This window comes from Hippopotamus amphibius, chromosome 11 (genome assembly GCF_030028045.1).
Source record: "Hippopotamus amphibius kiboko isolate mHipAmp2 chromosome 11, mHipAmp2.hap2, whole genome shotgun sequence".
Classification (NCBI taxonomy): Eukaryota; Metazoa; Chordata; class Mammalia; order Artiodactyla; family Hippopotamidae; genus Hippopotamus; species Hippopotamus amphibius.
Window position 1 is genome coordinate 2,283,347 of NC_080196.1, and position 23,255 is coordinate 2,306,601.

Consider the following 23,255-nt stretch of genomic DNA (forward strand, 5'->3'; position numbering starts at 1 on the left):
AGGTGAGGGCGGGGAGCGGGGCCTGCACCCCGCCTTGCAGAGGGACCCAGCCCTTAAATGGGTTCACACGTCACCGGACATCGAACCTCACGTTGGCTCGCTCGATGGTGCTCTGGTTAGAAACAGCCTGACCCAGGCTGGCGGTCTTTTGGAGGAAGGGGACCGCGTCCCCGAACCTGCTGTTCAGGGGACGGGGTGGGGGGGGCAGGAAGGGAGAGAGTGACCGGGTAGCTGGGGGAGGGGGGCAGGCAGGCTCCAGCCTTCGTGCAGACGCACCACGGGCGGGCGCGAGGGTGCAGGCTGTGCAGGCGGAAGGTCACGGCGGAGTCCAGGACCAGGACTGACTCTACCATCAGGTGCACCTTGGCGTGAGCGGCTCTCTCTTCTGAGACAGTCGCCCAGAGGTTTTCTTAGGGTGAGAAGGCAGGGTCCCCACGCGTGGCCGCGGCCCAGGCAGGGGCCGTGTGCCACGAAGGCTGGCCTGCCAGGGCGGATCTTAATTTTGCCCGGAGGCCGTCCACGCAGCTTATTTTAACAGTGTCGCGTTAACGGCTGAGAAACGGTGGCGATTTGTGGGATGCCTCGGAGCAGCTGCCCTCCCTGCCCCAACGGGGGTCCCTGAGCCGGGGACTCAGGGGAAAGGCGGGTCTCCACGCTCAGAGCCCGCGGAGACGGAGGCGGCCCGCGGGGCGTCGCCTTTCATCTCCACAAAGCCTGCCCGTTCAGCAGCATCTCCATCTCGGAAAGAAGGGTCCAGGAGGCCAAGCAGCTCCAGGAGCTGGAGGTCTGAGTGGAAACGTGGTGAAGAGCCGGGGACGGGGACACGGGGACCCGGGTCCCCCCGCCCGCGTCAGCACAGCCCGGGCGCACAGGACCGCGTCTCTACCCGACCAGCCCCAGCGCTCACAACCACGCGGTGCTTGCTGTAAAGTCGAGACTGTGAAAAAGCCACGTGTAAAATCCTTTTTCACAAGGTCTTTTTTCAAATCACGGGGCTGCGTGTACAACACCCAAAGGAAGCGAGCTTCCTGGCTGCCGTGCACAAGTGCCGTTCAGAACACCCCCTACCCCAGCCCAGGAAAGCCGCCTCCTCGCCTTCCTCTTGGGCTCCGTAACTCCAACAGCCCCCAGGATAAACGCGTGCTCTCTGCTGAGCACGGCGGGGCCTCCCGTCCCGACACAGTTACCTCTGTACCAGCGCATCACGGGTGCCTCGACCTGCTTCACCTGGCGTGCGGCTCACCTCGGACGACGCGTGGGCACAGGCCCAGGCACGCCTCCCGACAAAATGCCCCGCGACTCGCCAACACAAACGTGAAAACCCTGGGGAAATCGCCACGATTTTCGAGGTTCCAAAATGCGGGGAGCCGTCTGCCGGCACTCTGTGGCTTCCTTTACGGTCTGCAGACGGAGCGGGCAGACGGGGAGGGCTCATCCCCTCCCGCGCCCCAGCCCGGCTGGGACACGCGCCCCTCACCCCCTCCCCGCCCTGGAGCAGGACCCCGCCGGGCAGGTCCCTCAGACGAGACCTCCCCCTGCCCTTCCCTACGAGCGTCCCTGCCAGCGGGCTGCCACGCCACGCCCAGCCGTGGCTGGGAGACGGCGGACGCCTCTTGCCCCAAAGCTTCTTTACCCCTGGAGCCGTCTGCCCTCACCAGCCTCACCCGGGCCTCCCTGAGCCAGGAGGAACGCGGCAGGAGGCCCTGCTGCTCCGAGCCCCTGGGGTGGGATGAAAGGCCACAGCATCCGGTCCCCGCCCTGGGGTGGGGGACGTGGCCTGGCCAGGTGCGGCCCCTCCCGCCGCCCAGCCCCACCCCTCAGGCCTCCTCTTCAACCCCTAGTGATGTGCAGCCGCTGTGAGGCCACGACCCCCCTCAGGGCCAAGGAAACGCCATCTGGATGCCTGCGTCTCCGATGCTGTAGCCCCCTCCCCCACAGGTACCCCGCCACTCCTGCTTCCCACCCCCGGGAAGGAAAGAGAGAGCGGGACACTTACCCGGATTATGAGCACGTCAAGACCTCCCACCAGCTGCTCTGATTCTGTCAATCGACTTGGAAGCCTCAGAACGGAGAGGCAGCGAGGAGGAGGAAGGGCTCCCACGTTCGTGGCAACCTGCGCAGGACGGCCACAGACAGGAAACACCCCAGAGCCCACAGACAGCGGAGAAGCCGACGGGGCACACACAGGCCACGGGAGACAGACCAGCAGCGCGAGGAGCAGCGACCACTGACGTAGGTGGGGACGTGGACGGATCTCCCGTGTGGCGCCGGGTGCGGGCGGCAGACACCCAGGCCGCACCCCGCACGGCTCCGGTGTGTGACCCCCTGTACCAGGCGGCGCCTGGCTGTGCTGGTGGACACGGACGCACTGGTGGCGTGGGGTGGGTGATGGGAGAGAGGCCTGGGGAAACTCCCCAGGGAGGGGGCCATTTAGGTGGTGGTTAAGGGGCAGATAAATGGGTCCAAACCCACTGAACCATACACTTAAAATCCGCCCATCTTCCTGTATGTTAATTATACCTCCATTTTTTTAATCTGGGGAATTGTTTGAAACGCGTCCCCAGAGACAAGGCAGAACTACCCAGCGGATGGGGCTTCCGTCTCCTCCCCCCTCTGACGGGTACCTGGTGACAGGTGGTGATGGGGAAGGGGATGCGGGGTGGGGGGGTGACAGAGCCCAGAGGGCCGCGTGGCCCTCCAGGTGGGAGGGCATCTGTCTGTCCTTTCCCTTTTGCTCAAGCAGACGGTCTCCAGGCCGAGAGCTCGGGGCAGAGAGGGAGCCGCTGGCACAGGTGCGGCGTATTCCAGGGCCCCTCCCACTCCTCCTGCTCCTCCCCCTCCTCCGCTACAGCGAAGGGTGCCCACGGGCGCTCCCCGCCCCGTCCCCCGTCCCCCATCCCTTCCGCAGCCTCCACCTGCCTGTCCCCCCATCACCACCTGCATTCCAACCACTGCAGCCACCTGCCTGCACACCTTCACTTGACAACAGACAAAACGGGCTGGAAAGCCCTCTTCTCGCAAAACTGACACGAAGGACAGGACCACCCGTGTTCCAGGAGTTAGAAGCTTCTCTCATCTCCCTGATTATGTCATGGGCCGAGTTGTGTCCCCCCAACAAGAGCTAGCGAAGTGACTCTGAACCCCGGTGGCTCAGAATGTGACTGTGTGGAGAAGGGTCCTCACAGAGGAGATGGAGCTGAAACGACGCTGTCAGGGTGGGTCCTCATCCAGTATGGCTGGTGTCCTTCGAAAAGGGGGGTGTGTGGACGCAGAGACACAGGCAGAGGGAAGATGACGTGAAGACACACGGGGAGGCGGGCGGACGCGGAGGACTGGACGGGTGCATCCCAGCCCAGGACGCCAGGGGCCACAGCGGGTCCAGGGGCCTGGACGAGCCTCCCTCAGAGCCCCCGGGGGCGCCAAGCCTGACACCCTGGACTTTCCGAGGCTCCGTGCCGGCCCCTCCCGTCACCTGGTGCACACGTGAGTCTGGTCTGTCCCTTCCCCACCCCCGCATGGCCAGGCGCCCTGTCCCTCCTCTCCGCTGGCACGGTCTGTCTTCTGGAAACGTGGGGGCCGGTGTTATGGAGGGAGCGCAGGTGGCGGAGCGGGGCTGACGTGCCTCATGCACCGCGTCCCTGGCCGCGCCCCTGAGCCTCCAAGCCTGGGGTTCCTCACTCGTCGGCTGTGATAACAGGAGGGAGACGTGCACAGCGGGGCTGTGCGGCCACCACCTCGCCCGGAAGCCTTCCACCCTCTGCTCACGGGCCAGGGGCCGCCTGGGCTCCTCTGCGCACAGCAGCCCTTCTCCCCAGGGCCGCTGCTCTGGAACCCAGCTTTGTGCAGGCGCCCGCCCCCACGGGGCCTGGGGACGGTGCATCCCCGGTGAGCGGTGCTGGCCCAGGGCAGGTGTGCGACCCGAGGGGGTGCAGCTAAGAGAGGAGCACCCCCGCTCCAGGCTGCACGGAGGGGTTGCCATTCCCTCCTCCCCAGGCCAGGAGACGGTGGGGGCCGCAGGGGGCCGCCGTCAGGGGCCGTCGCCTGGCCAACACGAGGACCTCGGCACTTGGCCGCGGGCTGAGGCAGGTCCCCTCAAGATCCATCTGCTGAAGTCCTGACCTCCAGCACCAGAGACGTGGCTGCATTTGGACACAGGGCTTCCAGTGGGGTCACTAGGGTGGGTCCCAACCCAACAGGACCCGTGTCTTTACGAGGAGATCAGGACAGAGACAGGCACAGAGGGACAACCCTGTGAGGACGCAGCGAGGAGGCGGCGTCCACCAGCCCAGGAGGGAGGCTCAGGAGGAACCACCCGGCCCACACCTGACCCTGGACGTCCAGCCTCCCGCCGGTGAGGGACCACCTCCTGCTGCTTCAGCCCAGGCTGCACGGCTGTTCCGGCATCCGCCTCCTACGCGGCGTCGGGACGCGCCAACGCTCAGCAAGGTCGGGAAGAGACGCAGCAAAGACTGCGGACTCGGCCCGGCCCGGCCCTGACTTCCAGAAATGTCTTCGGCTGTCCTGTGTATTTCAGCACTCCGTGTGGCCCGAGGTTTTCTGCCATGTGCAGCGGACAGCAGCCCTACCGACGCCCAAGGGTTCAAACCTTCACAGCTCTGGGCCTTCTCTCCTCCCGGTTGAAACGAGAGCGTCCTCCCACGTCCTGCCACCAGGACTGACCCCCGACACACACCCCACCCCCACCCGGCTCCCCGCTGCCCACGCTGCTCTCTTTCTCCTCTGTCTCCGGGGATGCCCCGCGCCCCGGGGCGTGACCCACAGGCTCTCGACACGGCACTCTGCACACAGAGCTGCCCAGCAAACATCTGGAGGTCAGGCCCTCTGGACGTGCCTCCGGTGGCCTCCCCCTGGGTGAACGGGAACCAGATGATTAGGCCGCCACCTCTGCTCTGCGTACAGATTCAACCGGACCGCTGCAGAAAGGCTGCTGTGGGTCGTGGCCTCTCCTCGGCAGGAGCAAATGCCTTTTGGAGACTGAAAAACCTACTCTCGGTGTTGTCAGCTGAGCCTTTAAGTTCTGGTCACCCTCTGCTTTTCAGGTCACTTCCGTTTCCCCCAAATTGCTGCTGGAGGGAGACCCACAGCCAAGGCTCTAGTTTCTCTTTCTTCGCCAGCCTCCCTTTAGCCACGTATCTGAGACGCTCGTCGAAACTCCAGTCAAAAGAGGACTAGAGTTACAAGTGGGGAAAAACAAGATGGCAGGTGAGAAACTAATTAAGGAGAGAAACCACTGCTTACACTTAAACCACAATTCAATTCAATTCAAACCTGTTATCAGCAGACACACAAAAAGCAAAAAAACCCAAACACCCTCATAAACTTGATGATATCCATTTCTGAAAAGCGGGTTCTTCTGGGACTTCCCAGAAAAAAGATTAAAAATAAGTCTTCTATTACAATGAAATAATACAAAACCCTACCCTGGGACCTGGAAGATTTGACAACCTGCCCACCACGCAACGGCTCCAGAAGCTTCCAAGCTGTGCACAGGCCCCGACCAGACACGTCACCGCCTCACTCTCCTCTACCTCGCTGGGCGACCGCTGGGCAAGGTATCTTCATTCTCACTCTAATGTTACTCCTGAGAACCAGCTAAGAACGCTCGGCGAGGGCTGCCTGCCTGGAGCCCAGGTTGACTCTTTCCTAGGGATACCAAGGACGCCGGGTACAGACCCTCAGAAGGACAGCGAGTGGGACAGAGAGACGGTGCTGTGTGCATCCAAGGACAAAGATCTCGCGGGCTGCGGAAGATGGGTGGATGGTACCGGTGGCTGGCTCCGGTTAGTGGAGGGGCCCCAGGCCGGCAGTGCCAGTGACCCTCCCACAGGCTGACGTTCGGAGGGACGCAGGGTGTGGGGGACGTCACGCTACGACCGCTGCAGGCTCGCCGCCTGTGCTGAGGGGGCCACCGTGATCAGTTACTCTGACACCGTAAACAGTGCTCGGTGTCCGCGCCCCACGGGGCAGCTCTCATTTCCTGCCGCTGAAACACGATCAAATCCCCTTATGGAAAAGTCTAGTCTGAATTAGGGCCATTTAGAAAATAAAAACCTTTTACTTGCAAATTCATGTTTCCCTTTCAAGTCATTAACCATTATTCTAAGCAGAGGTTCAAAGGGCCTGTTTAATACGTGGTGGGTCGTTCGCAGGTCCACCTGTAGGTCAACGTGCCAGGCTGGTGTTCGGTGACACGCCTCTCTGCTCAGGCCGGCCACCGGCTGAGGCTCGGCTGACAGCACCCCTGGGCCCCCAGACCCCCCCCCCCCCCCGCCGCCATGGGGCAGAGGGCCCGGCTGGGTGGTCATTCCTGGCCTCTCTGCAGCTCCTGCCTGGGGCTCCGTGGGCTGACCCCTGGCCATTGGTTGGGTGGGGTCAGGGAAGACAATGGACGTCTACACTAGCCTAGACCAGGATGTCCAGACCTGGCCCTCCTGCCCTCTGGGGCCGGATCCCTCTCCGGGCTGGATCAGGGGCGGGGGTGGGGAGGCTGTCCCATGCATCATACCGCGTACAGCAGCATCCCCGGTCCCTACGCACCCGCTGCCAGCACCCCTCCCTTCACTGCCACCGCCGCCGTGTCTCCAGACACGGCCACGTGTCCCCCCCAGACCGCAGCGTGCGGAAACATCCGAGCACGTTTTTAAACAGCTGGCGCCTGGGTCCTACCGGTATTGTGCAACGTTCCCCGGGTGAGTCTGGGTCTTCCAGACACCACCCCTGCCCCCCGTCCCAGATCCAGAACGGCCGATTCTGTCCATATGGAGCTTTCATTAGAAGAAAAGGCTCTGTGACTAAAAGTTCTGAAAAACACTAGCTTAAAGACATAACGTGCTTAGAGCTCAGGATAAATCTGGCTGATGAGCTGCTACTTCAGATACATCACATCACCCTTCGTGGTCCCCAACGGCTCTTGAAACTGGACTTCAGGCCTGAGCTGACCTGTGATTCTGTCCTCTTCTTTCTATTCTTGTCATCCTAGAATTAAATCAGCCTATCCCCGACTCCCCCGTAAGGGTCACAGCCCCCAGCCACCTTCACCTTCACCGTGGTGAGCACCTCCTCGGGCCAGGTACCCAGAGCGCGTATCTGGGCCAGGAAGGTGGGCGTGGGGCCTGGAGCGGAGGCACAGGGAAAGGCCTGGAGAAGGGGCAGGGTGACCAGGAGGCAGACTCTGGGCTGGAGGAGCACCGCGTGCAACGGCTAAGATTGTCTGAGGAAGGATCAGGGCTGCAGCACACGGTGGGGACAGCGGCAGGAGAGGCAGGTGGGGTCGCAAAACCCCCCCCATCAGGCCCAGCTCCATCCTAAAGTCCAGGGAGCGCCAGGAAGGACCTGAAGCACGGGAATCAAAAGAGCCACCGGCGACGATTTAGGAGCAAAGCACCCGGATTTGAGGCAAGGGAGGTGGAGGAGATCAGAGGCCGGAGTACAGGGCCAGTGCCGCAGGAGATGGAGCACACAGGCCTGGGCCTCAGGGAGACAACCAGGCGCAGGCGGAGCTCTGGGGCTGCCCTCCGCCGGCTGCGCTGGAGCTCAGGTGTTACAGGCTGAACTGTGTTGACGTCCTGAGCCCCAGCAGATGGGACTGTATTTGGAGATGGGCCCTTACAGGGGTAATGCACTCAAAATGAGGTCACTGAGGTGGACCCTGATTCAACAGGGCCCCTGACCTTGTGAGGAGGAGACCAGGACACAGAGATGCACAGAGGGACGACCGTGTGAGACACAGGGAGGAGACGGCACCTACAAGCAGGAGAGAGGCCTTGGAGGAGCCAGCCCTGCCCACACCTTGATCTTGGACATCCAGCCTCCAGGCTCTGAGGGGACAAACGTGTGTTGTTTCAGCCGCCCCGTCTGTGGGGCTTGTCTCGAGGCCGGTAAGGGACTAAGACACCTGGAACGACCCTAACCAGTGGGTGACGGAAAGGACTCTCGAAGGAGACCAGGAGGAGAGTGGCCAGGAGGCAGACGGGAAATCCAGGCAGCGCACCCGTCCCGAGAGAGCTGAGGACTGAGGGGTCACTGCCAAGGCCACAGACAGGCGGCCTGACGTCCCTGAAGCCATCCTCTGACCTGACATCACCATCCTGATGCGTCTGTGGCACTGAGACCACGAGGCCCGGGCAGAGCCAGCCCCTCCCAGGGGCAGACATCTCGAGAGGGACAGGCCCCCGGGCAGAGGCCACAGCCACAGTTTTTAAGGGACTGCAGCTGGGGGTGGTTGGAGGGGCTGAGGGGGTCCTGAGGACACGGCGCAGACAGCTGGGCGTGAGCACTGCTCCCCAGGCCCCGGACGGCGAGCACACACCTCCCCGCCCCCGCCCCCGCCCCAGGTGTGCTACCTCTGCGCTGCCCACCTCCGCTCCCGTTCCCGTGCCCTCCGCCCGGCCCCACTGCACCCAGAACCCTCCATCTGACACTAGTCCAGCTGCACCAGGAGCTCCTTCTCTGCGCAGAGACGATCGTCCCATCGCCTGGGTCACCACCCAGGCGGGGCAAGGCCTGCCACAGAGCAGATGTCCCGAGAGCAGGACCAGGGCCAGGCTCCACCCAGGCGGGAGGGGTTGCCTGACGGGGGGTGCGGAGGGGAGCTGTATGGAACTGTCTTCAAAACATAGGACATGACAGCACCTGTGTTCACACAGCACTGTCACAAGAGCCACGAGGAGGAAGCCACACAAGTGTCCACTGACAGATGACAGGCAAACAAAAGGGGTATAAACACAATGGAATGTCACTGTCCAGCCCTACAAAGGAAGAAAATCCTGACACAGGCTACAGCGTGGGTGAGCCCTGAGGACACGATGCTCAGTGAACTCAGCCAGGCACAAAAGGACAGAAAATGATTCCACTTACGTGAGGGGCCAAGAGCAGTCAAGTTCACAGAGACAGAAAGTAGATGGTGGGGACCGGGGGCCGGGGGAGGGGAAGGGGAGTCGGTGTTTCATGGGGACAGGGGTTCAGTTTGGGAAGAGGAAAAGTTCTGGAGAGGCTAGAGGTGATGGTTGCACAACACTGAGAATGTACTTAAAGCCACTGAGCTGTACACTTACAAATGGTTACAATGGTCAATTTTATGTTACGTATATTTTACCACAATTACAAAACTAATTTTTAAGTAAGACAAAAACTTTGTGTTTACTGCAAACGCCCGTGTAGATCCATTCGGGACCAGTGGAGTTCATCAGGATGAGGAATCCATGGTGCCCAATGTGTACAGCATCTTTAGACACACAGGAAAAGCAGCCTCTAATCGAAGCTGCGAGGAAACCGTCTGCGGCGCAAATTATGGGGCTGAGGGTAAAACCATCCACAGTTGGATAAGACCCTGGGAGGCCGGTGTACACCAGCACCGTCTCCTCTGCACTTACTCTTTAAACGATGCTAAGAACTAAAGGGTGACTGTCACCCAGCACGGTTAAGTTATACAGAGACTGACCCTCTTCCCCACTTTAAAAAAAAAAAGGCCGATAAGCACTCGGGCCACATCCCTCTGACTCGACATTCCTCCCACGGGCTCTGTGGCTCAGCCGCGGGTTCACTCCTCAGATAAGAAAACTGCCTCGTTCCTGGAGCAGGGTTTCCAATGTCAGCAGCCCCCCGGGCTCCCTGGTGCCACGGCAGGCCCCGAGCTAACTAAGCACCCAGAGCTAGACCGGTTAGGGCTGGGCCCCCGAAACACAGGCCCCGCCAAGGAGAGTTATGCTCCCGCTGCAAGGAATCGAGAGAAAGACACAAAACACAGCGAAGGAGCCGGGAAGCAGAAGGACGCGAAGTCGGGAGGAAAGACGCGGAAAGGTGCGGGGAGCCCTTGCCGAGTTTGCAGCGGTGACAACCGGCTCTGTGAACAATGACAGGCGGGGGGGGGGGGGTCCCCAGGAGCAGGGCCCAGCTCAGAAGGGCCGCAGTCCGCTTAACACTCTGTGGTTGCCGTCTTGATCTTGGGACTCCCGTATAATCAAGTGGCCCTGTATTTTCACCTTGCACTGGGCCCCGCACGTTCTGTGGTTGTCTTGACTAGAAGCAAGGTGTGGAGAAACGAGGAGACCCGCCCCGAGTGGGGCAGGGCTGGGGGCGTCATTTTGCTGCATGTCTCAGCGTTTGCCCAGGGGCTCTCTCTGAGCTCCCTCTGACCTGGAGCGGACGGCTGAGGCCATCTATACCCATTTCCAGAAAAGAAGCCTCAGGAGGGCTGTTCCTGCAATTCCACACCCAGCTTTAGGAGCAGGGGAAGTGACATCCCGAGTCTCTGGGAAGAAGAAGAGTACTTTGTTTAACGCGTTTAAGGGTTGAATCGTCAATATTCATTCACCCTCCATTAACTGCCAAACAGACCCATCTCAGGTCCCTTCCACCCCAGTGAAACACAACTACTGCTGCCACGTCTCACATGGTCTGAAAGGGCCCCCCCGCCCCGCCCCGTGCTCTGAAACCTGCCTCCCCCGCCCCAGCTGGACGTCGGAATTGCACCCGGGAATCTGGCATTGGACAGAGGATCTGGCATTGGACAGAGGGACGCTGGCCTCCGTGCTGGCCGCTGCCTGACCAGGGACCAGGTGAGCAAAAGCCAGCCTGGCGGGGCAGAGGAGCCCGTTTCAGGAGGCGCCGATGTGGCTTCCGAAAGGCCGGCGGTGGCGGCGGCGGCGGCAGGCTCCTGAGATGCCCCCGCCCCACTTTCTGGTCTCAGATCCCACCCTAGGTTTCCGGCATCTTCCCAATCAGCTTCTTTTCTATTTTGTTAATTAATGTAATTCGACATTTATTTTCATTATTTGCAACCAAACAAGTCCTGAGAAGAGAGGGTTCGAGAGCGCCAAACACTGTGCAAGGGATGCCCCGAGAGCCCGCCGGCGGCCGGCGGTGTTCTGTGACAGCGACGCTTTGTTGTAGGGGAAATCCACGTACGTCAGCGCAGACCGCTGCCCCCGTCCCTGAAATGCAGGCTTGTGAATCCCTGGGTCACTCTTCCGGCGGGGAGGGTAGCCCGTATGTGGTGACCAGCACTGGGTAAACGTTGAGAGAGGGAGAGAGCGCAGCGCCACGTCTGCAGACCACCGGGGTCAGGGTCGATACCTCCCGCGGACCTGGCAAAGACCACACTCCGGGTGGGCAGGGGCTGCTCCCCAGAGCCTGGCCCTTTCCCCGCGGGCACCTGCCCCGAAGTCAGGTCCCCGATCCCTGCGGTCAAGGCTCAGGTTACCCTCCGCCCCTCTTCACAATCCCACTTTCTCTCCTGTCCGTTGCCCCCAGCACAGCCAACCCAGACCTGTACCTCGGTAGACAGTCCTCCACTGAAGGGCATGGACTCCAATTTCTGACCCAAGACCTCGGGGGAGGCAGAGGAGCACGTGGCACAGCTCCCCGCCCCCATCCCAGGTCCCTCGCCAGCCAGGAAGTGCCTTTCCTTTCCAGATCCCTGAGCCCTACAGCCAGAGACCTGCTCTGTTTTCAGAGAAGAACTCTGGGAACCAACCAACCCCTTCGAGGGTCTTTCAGACAACCCCCCCGGAGGTCTGTCCTGGAGGGACCCCCTCAGGCCACGTGGATCGGGGCGTCCTGCCTGAAGGGCACACCCATCTTCCACGTCATCAGTTTCTGGGCGAAGGCAAGAGACACCTGGGAACTGCCATGGACTCAACCACCCTCCCAGCTGTGGCCTATCAGCTCCGCCCCACCTGAGCACTCCTGACCTGACTCGTTCAGCCAGTCCTCCGTCCTTACCCCACAGACCAGGAAGAAAGGAATCCGAGATCTCCAGGTGCCTCCTGGGGGTGGGGGGCTCGCTCCCATTCTGCCCCCCAGGCAGCCCTGGAAGGAAGGGGAGCCCTGAGCCCACTTTACCCGCAAGGTTCCTGCCGGTGAACGGGCTGTAACCCACACCTGCCAAACTACAAAGCTCCACAGCAGCACAGGTGAACTCAGACACTCATGGTCAGGACTCAGTGGGTAAAAGGGCACACCTCCAGTGGGGAGACAGACAGACAGACGCACGGCCAGCGTTGGGGGCACTGAGCGCGGACCGGTAGGGTCTGAAGGATGAACGGGGACCAGCAAGCAGAAGGGAGGAGAGGGTTCCCGGACGTGGGCTCCCTAGGCAGAAGGAGCAAAGATGAGGGAGACTGCCCGAGAGTCTGCCCAGCCCAGCACGCGAAGCCACAGGTAACAGGGCACAGCCACGCCCATCCTCAGGCCACAGCAGGGTCACCTCTGATTGGCCAGTAAAGATGAAGAGAAAGGGCAGGTACCCCCATCACTGCCCCCACCCCTGGGTGGGGCCCCTGGGGCGGAGGCAAGAACGCCCTACAGGGTGAGCGGGTGAGGGATTCTGACCCTAAAGCGATGGCTCTGGACATGTCAGTGACCCCTCCCTGTCAGTCTCGTTCCCCTCCCTGCCCTGAACTTTGGACTCCATGATAAGACCACGTTTAGCCGTGCCCAGGGCAGACGTTTACCTACACTGGGCGCTGGACAGAGGTGAAGCTGGTTGAATGAAGTTAATTCTAGCTGGTGTCTTCCCATTTCAGGGCCCTTCAGCCTTGCAGAAATTTAATTAACACCCTCCCCTTCTGAGCCAAAGGCCAAGAGAAGATGCTAGAACTCTCCAAGGGCAGTGCTTCCCCGATCAACAGCCCAGGAACAGGGTCAGGCTCACTGGCCCAAGGCCTGCCCTAGACCTGCCGGCCAGTGGGCTCCTCCTCGGGCCAGCAGCCTCCTTCCGGCAGCAGAGGCAGCCCCGGCTTCCCCACTGCCCGTCCGCGGGGCCCCAAGCAGGGTCGGCCCGGCCCGCTCCTCACCCCACAGGCTCTGCCGGGGCGCCCTCTGTTCCCAGCCCATCCCTCAGCTGGCTCAGCTCATCTCATGACTGTGAGTCACCCCAGCCCGTGCTCCCAGCCACCCTGCACCCTTCAACCCCAGGCTCCCGCAGGCCACAGGGACAGACACACGCACACCCCCTCCCCTGCCTCTCTCCTCCTCAGGCCTCAGTCTCATCGCCGAGGCCAGCTGGTCTGGGCTAGGCTTTCCGTTCTCTCTCTCGTCTCCCACTCTTTCTGCTCACTTAACTCAGTGTGTAATGAAATTAAAAAGCGATGATGGTGATGAGAGTTAGGGTGCGCCCGCCGCGTCAGGCCATCAACGGGGTGGGAGCTGAGCTACTTCTGCCTAGCGCTGCCTCCCCAACACACAGCACAGAGCCTGGCCCAGAATCTGCACTCCCGGCTGTGAAAGGGAGGAGGGAAGGGAAGGAGAGGTTAGGGGAAAAAAAAGAGAGGCGTGGCCCGAGGTCACACTCAGTGGCGTGATCACTGCCTAACGACTGTTTCTCGGAAGAGAAATAAACCCAGGTGTGCAGTGTTTGCAGATTTCCGTGGTGTACACGCTCTCACTACAGCCGATGCTCAGGCACCAGCCCCGCATCCCGAATGTGCGGCCCAGCCGGCTCCCTCACCAGGACTGACATTCGGGGTCCAACGTGCTTTTAAGATGACATCAACTTTTGACTCAATCCTTCCTGGGACTGAAGGCCAAAATGAACTGGGACTCGCAAAACAATGCTAAAGACAAGAGGTTTGCAGCTGGTCCAGACCAAGAAGATGAAGGAAAGGTGAGCCCTGGGGAAGAACGCTGTCCCCCAAAAGATGGAAGAGCTGCTTAGCAACTGTGCAACTTCCGGTCTCTCCATCAGTGAGGACCACATAGATGCTATGCTTAGGAGCTTGTCATGAGCGAGTCAAAGCCTGCGAGAAATGCTGTTATACCCACTGACCTCACATTTATTTCCCTTCCTAGCAATTCACCCTAATACCTCAATAGAAACAAATCTGACACAACACCAGAGCAAAAAGGTACTGAGATCATAAAAATATTAGAAGAAAACATTTCCCCCTAATATTCCAGGATTATAGAAGCCCTAAATCTACCACAAAACCTGGAAACCATAAAAGATTCACTTGACTCTATACAAACCAAAAGTCTCTGCATGACAAAAATACCATAAACAAAATCAAAAGACAAACAGCAAACCAGGGAAAAACATTTACAAAACATCCCAAATGCTTAATTTACTTTATGCATAAACTACTTCTATAAATCAGTAAGAAAATAACGCCCGGCCCCAAATATACACAACAAGAAGGCAAAGGATGTGAAGAGACAGTTCAAAGAAATGGGAACACAAATAGCTCAAAAAATTTCAGAGATATTTAACCTCCCTTCTAACAAGAGAAGGCAAATGATAACAACAGCCAAATACAGTTTCTCACCTGTCAAACTAGGAGAAATTGCAAAGGGTGACAACGCCCTGGCTCAGGGAGGGTGTGGGGGCAGGGCCTCACACCTTATGGATGGAAGTGTGAGCTGGTAATCAGATCTCTACGGACAGTATTTTGACAACATTTATCAAGATAAAAATGCAGCCTAGTTTGACCCTCCGCTTCTAAAAGTTTCACACAGGCAGGAATTTCATTATATGAAGACTGGAAGAAATCTTAGTAGGTGACTTCTTAAATTATCACACAGAAAAGAGGGAGGGGCTCCCTGTACTGTTAACGCACCCATCCCCAAAACAGGGGAACAAAAGGCATGAAACAATGTATACAATATGTTACAGCTTGAGAGAGAAAAACATATAAATGAAAATGTACCTAAAATATTTCTGGAAGGATATATAAGAAACTGGTAACCATGGTTGCTTCTGAGGAGGGAAACTGGAGGCAGAGATGGTGAGAAATGTTACTTTTACTGTTTGTTTTCTGTCCCATGTGGTGCATTATCTATCATGTCAATATCTAAACACCAGACAGGCACAAAGATGTTCACTGTTGTGTTGTATACAGTAGACAAACTAAATAAATCCACACTCGGATGGCCTACAGGTGAGTTCTTTCTAAAGATATTCCTATAGCTACGATTTTGTAATTATTTTTCACCCTAATTAAATTGTACTGTCACTTTAAATAGCTTCTAGTCTTGAGCCCCAGAAAAAGAATTCAAATTACTTCCTGGGATAGTTAAACAACTCTCAGGTTACTTATAGGATAAAAGCCATCAATCTATGAGAACTCTTGGTGAATAGGAAAAAAACATCAGAGGACTGGAGATAAACAAACATCTTAAATTTCCTGTACAGAAAGAGAGTGGAGCTTAGGAAGGGTCGCGGACATTGATTTCAGGCCACATTCTAGGGGTTATTCACAGAGGTGGCGCACATCAGAAACCAGCAAGGGTTCACTCGGAACAACGCAGGATAAACCACGCAAATTCCTGAGAGCAGTATTTTAAAGTCAGCAGAGTTGCATTAACACTGACACTCCCTCGACGTGGCTGGCGATAAAACGCAGAGCCATGAGGGGCTGGTGAACTGACTTAAGATCCAAGACAACACTCAGTGTAGAGACTGGCTTGGACGGCTCGACATTCTCAATCAAAGGAAATAACGTGTGAAAATGATCTGAAAACTTCATAGGGCAGCACAGAAGAAAGGCGGCATTATGATTATTATTATTATTCTTTTGAAGACATTGCAAATTCTGAAACAGATAATACCAGGGACCAAGGCAAAAAACAGAAATAAAAAAGATCCTAATAGGAGAGATCTAACAACCCAAAACTAGCAAGATGAAACCTACATGGTGCCCCGCATGACATGAGAACAGGCTGAGAGAGTCCTGACTTAACGGGATCCCATGGGGTTCAGTGATCACGGCCTTGAGGTAGACAGACGACACGTCTACTGAAAGCCTTAATGCATCAACTGCAAACATGGAAGTGTCCAACGTCTTCTCTTCTGATCAGGACACACAGGGTGTGCCGGCTGTGTTCTGGGTGCCGTGCTTAAGAGACACCTATGTCACATGGAGCCAATCGCATGGTGAATTCTGTCCCGTGTGGAAGGACTGAAGAAGCTGGAGATTTCTTAGCCAGGGAAAAAACCCATGCTCGGGTATCCTCAACTATCTGAGCATGCATGATATGAAAGAAAAGGAATCACTGGGAGGAGAGAGCTACACAAACAGGCACGAGATGATGCGAGTTATTTCCACCAAAAAGCATACCTCTCTGCAAGGAAGAGAAACCACGGAGTGGGCTGCCAGCCGACAGGCTCTGCAAGGCACAGCCACGCCAGGGACGCCACCCAGGAGGGGAGAGGCACTTGGCAGTTCCAAGACCCCCTTCAACTATAACAACCTGGGACTCTACCTGGCTTGGCAGTTTCACGTGTGTAGATGCTATTATAGCCTGTATAACAGACTATATAATATTTATATGACATAGATATTAATGATATATATCTATAACATATATGTAATGCAGTGTAATATGTGCCTGGTGGTTCTTCTGTACCCCCCCTCCCATTAATGCCTGGGGAGAAAATAGGGCCTCTATCGCAGGGGGGGCACACACAAGCTGAAGGAAGCCTAGTGATAAAGACGTTGCATGAGGCTTCTTTGCGAGTGGGGAGATCATGGCTCTCAGTGTGGAAAGAGGGTACAAAAGGCAACTTCTCGGACCCTGAACTTCCATCCACTGACAGAGGAAGATGCCTACCACTTCTGCTTCCACTTGCAAGCCAAGCTGACAGGCACCAGACCCCTGGAATCAGCGCCCATCACGGTAGAGCTTCCACATCTGTACATCTGATACAGGATCCAGCGGACGGCACCAGCAGAGGAGGACGCCGGCACCAGCAGAGGAGGACGCCGGCCTCAGTCCCTGCCAGGATGTGCTTAAGAAGCTCTTGAAAGCACTGGTTATGGAACAGAACTCTCTGGAAGGACAGGCCTTTATTTAGATCTTATTTGCGCATGGAAATCAATATGTCCTTTTTAGTCTCTACCTGACAGGAAAATGTGTCTCTACCTATTGTCCCCAAGGCTTCCCCTCCCAGGCTGCCCTGTCAGCTGCACGTAACTGACACAGCAGGCACCCCAAACCACACTGTGTGCACTCGTGTCATTTCCACCCCGTCCGGCTCTCTCAGGTGCCTCATAGACTGCTTTCAAGAACTGTTCCAGTTTTTTCCTCCCACCATCCACGGCAGGGTCCCCACCACCAAGATAATGACACGCTGACCCACCTCCTAACTTCCAAGTTGGCCTCCCCCGTGACCCCACCCTCTACACACACCTGCTCTGAGCTACATTATTCCTCCTCTACTTTAGAGAGAGGCTCAAAGGATTTGACAATGCCGCAAATCCTTACTTCCACAGACTTACAAACAGCATTAAAATAGTCAGATAATGACCCCCATGGATGGGAAACAGTCACAGAAATGCCTTGGCAAAGGAGAGGCTGACAGCAGTGAGGGGGCATCGACGTGAACCAAGCTAGAAGGAGCTCCCCCAACAACAGCTAATCTAAACAGTTCCCAGGGGACAGATCGCTTCTCGCCAGGCTGGTACAAGCTGAAGACAATGGTTATGATGATGTAAGAGTTTCATCTTACACATCCATAAGGCACAACTGTTTACTAACACACTTTGGAGGGGGGGTTACATGCACATGGATTATTATAAACTGTCACATTTCAGTCTTGCATTTAAAAGAAGCATTTCAAACTCTGCCCAGAACTGCCCAGAAATGGGGGAAAGGTCTGCATTCACTTTGAAAGGCGAATTAGTTATTTAAAACATGGAACGGACAAAATAACACAAGCTGTTTGACAAACTGACAGGCAATCTTGACATGCAATCTCTCTCCTGTGTTAAGAAACCCGGAAAATTGTAGCTGTCTTAGGCGCTGATTTTCTAGTACTGCCTATTCTCCATTTTTATGCCAGCCGCACATCTCGCCCAAACACTCCTGCTCCGTTTCCCAGGATGCAGCACCTCTGCTAGAGGGGCCCCCTGGGCTGGAGCAAGTCAGATGTCCAGCTAGAGCTGGCCAGGATCTGATCTCAACGCCTGGACAAAGGGGCTGCTGTGTGAGAGCAGGGGTGGTCCCGGAACACCACACACTCTTAGCACCCTTCCTGTTCTCCACTAGCGTTTGCTACAGTTCCAGGGAAACACGTGAGGGACCACCGGGGTGGCAAAGCCCACTGTGAAACACGCCGCCCTTTCGCGGAGGACTGAGCTTGCGGAAAGGGGAAAGGACTTTTCAAAAGCTGTTTGCTTCTATGGCTACAACTTGGGCTCTTTAGTCAGCTTTAGTCTGTTTCCAAAGCCAGCCGGGATGGCTGAGGTTTGCCAGGAAGAACACCTGGGGAAAGGAACCATGCTGGCGGAGGCTACTTCCCTGTGGGAGACTTGGGGGCAGCTGGCCCTGCAAAGGGCAGAGCCTGGGGCCTGGCTCCAGCGGGAAGACCTTGAGAGAGGCGCGTCCTCCAGGGCCAGCTGGTGACAGATCAGGCCTCATCCTCCGTGGGCCACCCCTGCCTGAACAGCTCGAGGGTGGAGGAGGGAGCTCGAGTCTTTGCAGAGGGAGGGGCGCCCCTTGCGTGTGTGCGCTGGGACGGGAGTTTGGGTGCCAACTCGGACGGCTAAGGTGCCCCTTGGAGCTGGGAGGCAGGGCCACCGCGCAGGGCTTCTGGAGCCCGGCTTCACAGCCAGGCAAACACATCTGTTCGGGGGGCGGAGGGAGAGCGAGCCCACGTGAGGCGCGTGGACACGCGGGCTCGCACCACTGCGGGGCCCGGGGCTGCACGAGGGCGCGGGGAAGGGCGCGGGGACCGCGGGGGGCACAGCGCGCGGGAGGGGGACCCGGGGCCGGGGCGGCCGCGGCTCTTACCTTGCTGACCACGTTCTGGACCAGGCCCGTGCGGATGCCGTAGTCCCACGCGTGGCAGTCGCAGTTGGAGGCGTTGTCCCCCCTGTCCGGAGGGGACGGCAGGGGCGGCGCGTCGCCCCCGTCCGCGCCGCTGCCGTTGCCGAGGGGGCCCGCCGTCCCCCAGGCGGCGGTGGAGAAGGGGGCGGTCGGGGGGCTGGTCCCGCTGGCCGCGTCGCCGCCGCCCCACCGGCCCGTGGCCGTGACCCCCGCCGGCTCGGCGCCCTTGCCGGCCCCGCGGCACCAGAAGTTGGGCTGGTCCAAGAGGAAGGAGTCCGAGAACTGGCTGAAGCCGATGAACAGCGCCGGGATCCAGGTGAGCAGCACGAGCGTGCGCTGGTAGCCGCCGCCCAGGCCCCCGAGGAAGGGCAGCACCGAGCCGTCGTAGTCCAGCAACAGGAGGCTCGGCTGCGGGCCGCCGGGGGCGTGCGGCGCGGGCAGCGGCTGGATGTCGCCGCCGCCGCCGCCGGGGCCCGCGCGCCCCCCGAGGGGCGCCGAGGCCGCCGCGTCCCCGGGCGGCAGGGCGCCGTTCTCCTCGGCCGCGGGCGGCAGCCGCCCGGGCCCGCCGCCCGCCGCCTCGCGCCGCCGGTCTATCGCCATGGCCGGGGCCCGCGGCGCCCGCAGAGGCGCATAGAGCGCGGCGGAGCCTCCCGCGGGGCCCCGGGCAGAGCGCGCGGGCCCGCCGCCGCCGCCGCCGCCGAGGAGGGCCCGCCGCTCGCACGGACGCTCGGCCGCCGCGCGCCTCACTGCGCCCCCATGGCCGGCCACCCGCGCCCCGGCTGCAGCCCCGGCGGGCGCCGGGCGGAGGGCGGGCAGAGGCCGCGGCCCTCAGCCGCCGCGGCTCATCGGCTCCGCGCCCGGCGCGCGAGGAGGAGGAGCGGCGCGGCGCCGGCGCCTGTGCCTGTGCCGGCCGGCGGGAGCCCCGGGAGCGCGGCGCGGGCGGTGCGGGCGGCTCCCCGCGCGCCCGGGATGTATTTATCCGACCCCGGCGCCTCCCGGAAGCCGCGAGCTCGGGGCCAGCCCGCCGCGCCGGCCGCGCTCCCCGGCTCGGCTCCCGGCCTCCCCCCGCCTCCCGCGCCCGGCCCGCCCCCTCCCCCCCGCCCCCTCCCGCGCCGTGGAGGTAACGCGGCACCTGCTGCGCCGGCTCCTGCGCGCGAGCGCCCCTTCCGGCCCGCCGCGCCGCCTCGGGAGCCCGGGAGCCCGGGAGCCCGGGAGGGGCGGGGACTCGGGATGCCCGGCCGCCGCGCGCGAGGATCCCAGCCCGCCTCCGCGCCGCGCCGGGCGGGGCGGGAAGGAGGGGGCGCGGCGCGGGGCCAGCGCGCGGCGCGCGGGCGAGCCGGTGGTCTTCAGGCTCGGCTCCCGCGGGCGCCGGCTTGCGGTGCCCTCTGCTCGCCGCCCGAGGGCCCGCCACCGGCTGGCCGCACCCCACGCCCGGTCCCGAGCCCGAGGGTCGCCCGCGTTCGGCAGCAGCCCTCTTGCGCCCTTTCGAGGTGCCGACACGGTTGGTTTTCGAGCCGGGGGGGCGCCTTTGTCGATTTCAGGTCGCAGGTCACTCGCCGCGTCGGGTCGCCGGCGACCGATCGCAGCACCCACTCCCAGATGGCCATTCCTCGCCCCGCGCCCCAGGGAGGCCGTGTGGGCACGGCGCTGGGAGGCGGCGTTGCCAAGGCCGGGTTAACGTGCGTGACCGTGAGCGGAGCGGAGCGGGCGCTCGCCACCCCCGCGCCGAGAGGCATTCCCGGCTCGGGCGGAGCGCACAGGCGCACACGCGAGGCCGGCTGCCCTCCTCGCCCGCGCGCCCGCGCCGGCCAGCGCCGTGTGAACAACACCGCCCTGCGGCAAAGGGCCGCGTTCGCACGCTTCCTCCTGCCCCGGGCCTGCCCGGCACCGTTCGGCTGCGTGCCGGGTGATGGAGACACCGGGGGTTCTGAGAAGTTCACTAATGGGCATCTCGGATAGAGCATCCTTTTCCGGCCTTGTGGAGGTTGGGGGTGGGGGGGTAGAAGAAATGCTTTTGCTTTCCAAAAGGATACACTCTAAGCTGCATATACTGACCACCCTCTTTGTATTTCCATTATTCACTTACCTTTTTAACCCGCAGTTCTTTTTTGTTATGGGCGACACGTACTTCACTGGGTAAAATACTGGCACACCAGAGGGAGAATTCTTTAAAAGGCTTCCGGTGGACCGGGCCTTGGGGTGGGGAGCTCCTGGGCTCTCCGTTGTGGCTGAGAAGGGGAGGAAACACCAACCCTCCGAGAGATGGGTCTCAAAACCTGCACGTGTTTTAACACCAAGGACTTGTATCTCAGGAGAGATTGAACTTAGCAGGCTTGGCTCTCACCTACACACTGCTCACTCAGTCCTCATGGGACCCCCAGGAGGTGGGTCTTCCAGATGAGGCTGTAGGGGTGGATGAGTCCCGGATCAGGCCATGCCCCCAGCAGAGCCGAACTCCTGGCTGGAACCAGCTCTCCTGACTTTGCACTCTAGGGCCTCTCCGTTTCAACACGCGGGGTAAACAACAACAACAAAACCTCAATAAAACAAACAAGCAAAAAACCAAGGAAAAAAAATAGAGTTTTGTCAACATGCATTTTTAGGTGGGAGACGCCCTAGCCCTACGTGGGAGGAATTTCATAGTCAAGCTGTTACTAGTTCATATCTCAAAACGGTGATAAAAATCCTCAAATGGTACATTCCCAGGATTTGGGGACACACTCAAAATAGTACCCTTTAAAATTCAAGCTAAAAGGAAGCCACATAAGAGGTTTGGAATTAGCTGGCTGCAGCACTGAGCCAGGCACTGTAATTAAGCTGCTGATTCGATTAGGGGTTTCCCTAAATCTCTCTTGGATCAACATGCCCCCTCCCCACCAAATCTAGTCAGGAAGATTAAAAGGTAACAATTAAACTGACCTTTAATTTATTAAGACGTACCACAAATGACCTCACAGAGGGACCTAGAACAAAAAGAATAAAGGGAAAGAACTGGAAACTCTGATGGCTGCCCAGGTGAGTATTTAGATTCACTGGCTCCTGTAGGGCGGCCAGTCCAGCACCTGCTATCATGTTACCCTATCCTGCTTTCCTGCACCGTGGTTATCACCAAGCGCTAGTTTTCTGGCTTCCTTATTTACTTACCACCTCCTACCTGCAGACAGTTCCTGTGCTCAGCTGTATTCCTGGTGCCTGGCACACGCAGGACACTGTATTTGCCGAATAAATGAGTGTATCCAGTTATCACTTGGTGATATTATCTGTTAGGATCCTCTGTCTCTGTTTACTTTGCTTCTTGTCACCAAGCAACCTTTTCATGTTTGTTTAATCTCTCAAATATAGTGCTCAGATCAGCCAGCAGGAGAATTCAAGTGATCTTGACAATTCTATGTCTTATCCTAAGTTATTGTGATTAGTGGATCAGCTCCCTATGTGAAGTTCTTCTGGACAGTTACCGGTTTGCAGACCGATGGTTTGTAGGCCAAAAGCAGCTCTCAGACCACACACGATGTTTCCAGAAAAAAAAACTACCAACATTTGAAAATTGGGAGAGTGAACATTTTTTTAAGTGTATTGCAGAAGTCCTGGCCCTTGTCATGCCACGTTTCCTTGGAAGGCAGCGGAGGGACAGGAGTTCTCCAGCTCTCCTTGTTTCTGCCGGACACACAGGGATGTGAGTACACGTCATTCGTCTGGCCCTGGAGAACGTCTGAGATTGTGACCCTAAATTTATGTTAGTACCCTAAACTCACCGATCTCCATTTCTCTTCCTTTGAAAGCATGTTAAATGATCTGTCTGTAATTTTTTTTTAAATTGAGAAAATAACAACAAGAAATAAAATCTGCAACCAAATCACCAATGTACTTGAACAATTTTATTTCCTTGGAGATAGCAGGAGGGAAAAAAATATTTAGCTTACTTCTAAAGTTGATAGAAATCTAATTTTAAATCTTCCATAATTCTGTGAGAGAGAGTTTCAGGGAATTGGTGTCATGGTTAATTAACTTAAAATGTACAAACTAGTCATAGCAAATGGATTTCACATTGGTTTTTTTTTTTACCTGTATACTCATGTTTTTTATTTATAGTTGAAATTAGATATTTTTAAAATATCATGTCCTTTTTTTTTTAACTGCAGTTTGATTTCTTTCTTTCAAATAGCTATTTGAAAAGTAGGTTATCTTGATTTCTGGAGGATGGGAGAAAGTGATATGGAATTACTTCAAACTGCTTGTGTACATGTCAACATTATTTACACCCTTTGAGTTTTGGAATGTTAACTTTTGACTAACAAGGAATTCAACATTTACAAAATCTATCATAAATGAAAATGCAAAAACTATTTTTGTTCTGTAGAAGAAGCAACAAAAATGTCACAAAATCTATCCTAAAAAAAACTCTACAGATAATACCTTGAGGAAAACTACTTACTCGTGGAATACGAGCCAATCCATTCTTCCTGATCAAAAGA

At 57.9% G+C, this 23,255-nt stretch overlaps 1 protein-coding gene across 7 annotated transcripts in view; it reads right to left on the reverse strand.

The window, feature by feature from the left end:
- SLC22A23 (solute carrier family 22 member 23) overlaps positions 1 to 19,846 on the reverse strand; it is a 143,770-nt gene extending 123,924 nt beyond the window's left edge. For 3 of the 7 annotated variants that reach the window (XM_057699545.1, XM_057699544.1, XM_057699543.1), the window contains exon 1: positions 18,748 to 19,510. In XM_057699545.1, the coding sequence (XP_057555528.1) occupies positions 18,748 to 19,383 (636 nt within the window). In that variant the 5' untranslated portion in view covers positions 19,384 to 19,510. Of the gene's footprint in view, positions 1 to 18,747 lie in introns of all 7 variants that reach the window. The other 4 variants (XM_057699541.1, XM_057699538.1, XM_057699540.1 and 1 more) reach the window with 4 other exon arrangements.
- Positions 19,847 to 23,255: the final 3,409 nt, after the last annotated feature.